The 2,275-nt window shown below is 48.5% G+C and overlaps 1 protein-coding gene across 1 annotated transcript; it reads left to right on the plus strand.

The window, feature by feature from the left end:
• Positions 1 to 763: 763 nt before the first annotated feature.
• Positions 764 to 1,420, plus strand: LOC138937419 (uncharacterized). The gene has a single exon (XM_070303708.1). It carries the CDS (start codon positions 764 to 766, stop codon positions 1,418 to 1,420), a length of 657 nt encoding a protein of 218 aa, XP_070159809.1.
• Positions 1,421 to 2,275: the final 855 nt, after the last annotated feature.

Raw genomic sequence — 2,275 nt, forward strand, 5'->3', positions numbered from 1 at the left:
TACAAATATATAAACATTTACATACACAATTATATGTATAATATTGTTTGAGATTAAGCGTCTCCAACGGGAGCGCTCGAAAATTAGCGGCCATCTCGCGCGGCGCACGGCTCGCCGCGAATCAAATCACGCGTTAACAGCGGCGCTCAGCAAATCGCGCCAGGCCCGTGGCATTGCTCGTGCCGTGCAAAGCGGGCCATACAGCGGTCACCCGAGAGAGCCGAAATCACAAACAAGTGCGAATAACAAGTTCTAATTTTCTGAATCATCGAAAACAACCACCGGCTCGATCTTGCGCGAAAAACACATAGAACATTCTAGAAGCAGCAAAAGAACGGTTGTATATAAGTTCTCTCGGGGAACCGCCGCGCGCACTCTACCGTGATTTACATCCGTGACAGTGTGTTATTATATCGTCTAAACTCTTGTGATAGAAAAGTCGCTTGCTTTTCCAGTTCGTACTTTCGCATACGAAACGCGAAGTTTTCGATAGAAACAAAAGAGATTCTCGTCGCTCGCGATTAATCTCTCGCAGTCAAACGCGCCGTTTATTCCGTCGCTCGCGGAATCGCGCCGTTCATACCGTCGCTCGCGGTATTCAAAATCTCGCAGGGCTTCGCTCGCCCACGTCCACTAATATCTCGTACATTTGCTGGTCCTTCGAGCCGGATCTTGCTATCCGGTGCCTGTGCGTGAAGTGAGTGCAGTGCCTGCAGTGAATCCGTCTGCGCTCTTCCGGACGTCATCCATCTGAAAGACAAAGATGAATAAGGACAGGGAACCAACGGTCCGTTCGCAGTCGGACTTGTACGGACGTATTTCCCGCGCATACGAGAACTTGCCGAAGTCGGGAACCGCCAACATAACGATCGGGCTGGCGGAAGCGCGACTCCAAGCCCTCGAGGCCAACTGGGCGAAGTTCGAGTTCCAGCACGATAAGCTGCTCGAATACTGGGAAGCCCTGTCGGAAAGCACATACGTGAAAACGGACATGCCAACATTAGCTAAGGAGGCGTACCTGACGCAGAAGGGCGTGTTCTTGGACACGCTTCGACGCCTCAGGGCCGCGGAGAGGACCGAGACTCCAGCCTTCGGACCGGCGCTCTCGCATCCGGCGCGAACCACCCTGCCGAGGATCCAGCTCCCGCAGTTCTCCGAACTCTACGAGGACTGGCCGTCATTCCGCGATCTCTTCCATTCGCTCATCGGGAAGGATGAATCTGCTGCCGACGTCGAGAAGCTCCATTACCTCAAGGCGTGCCTGAAAGGAGAGGCAGAGCTCATGATTCGAAGTCTACCCACGACAGGCGAAAACTTTAATCGCGCGTGGAAAGTTCTCACGGACTATTACGAGAACAAGCGCCTGCTCGTGCGGTCCTATACTGCGGTGGAGTCAGCGCGATACGGGTGGTTATCCTAATATGGTTAATTAATTCTATGAGTGCGGGGTTCGGTCGCGGTATATATACAAGCGGTCTTACAATCTAATAGGTCGCGGTATAGATACAAAAAGGTATATCTAGACGCGGATACCAAAGCTGTCTTACGGTACAAACGGTCTTACAATCTAACAAGTCGCGGTATGTACAGAGCGGTGCTAAAGTCTGGACGCGGAGACCAAAAGAGTCTTACGATGCAACAAGTCGCGGTATTTACAAACAGTCTTACGGTATGACGCCGTGCGGACTTATAAACTAGCAGGATACGCCGTGGACGCTGTGGACTATGAGATAGAGTTTAATTGCAAGGAGGATATACCGGCAAATACTATTGCCTATCGTCTCATCTTGCACGATTGCGTTGTTGAATATTGCTCATTGACCAACGTAGTTCGTAAAATTATCTAGATCAGCAAATATCCTCTCCAGTGTCAAAGATATATAAAGATTGAGATTTTGGCGATCGACAGCAATCGTATATCATTCTTGCATTCGTACATTAATATTATCAGCATGATCGCGCTATCGTTAGTAGAATTGCGGATTCATTATTGAGAGAAACTTTATCGTGAAGGAAATAGCGATACTGAGAAATGGATTTGTTTTCTTTTACTACATTTGCGCAAGTCCCATATCATGGCGTGTGCTTTCAAAATCTGAAAAATGCCAAACTTCAAGGCTAATTGGACTTTAATGGGAGGATAGAAACGTTCTATACAGCATGGCTAGGTATTTGATTACGAGGGCTGTGATGGGTTTGACAGAAAAGAAAGATGGAACATCTTCTATCATGTACGTTAAGGGATGCGGAAAACGAGAATTGCTGGCCAATATAT

This window comes from Polyergus mexicanus, unplaced genomic scaffold, assembly GCF_030449975.1.
Source record: "Polyergus mexicanus isolate NDT 795.1 unplaced genomic scaffold, iyPolMexi1.0 SCAF_1, whole genome shotgun sequence".
NCBI classification, from domain to species: domain Eukaryota; kingdom Metazoa; phylum Arthropoda; class Insecta; order Hymenoptera; family Formicidae; genus Polyergus; species Polyergus mexicanus.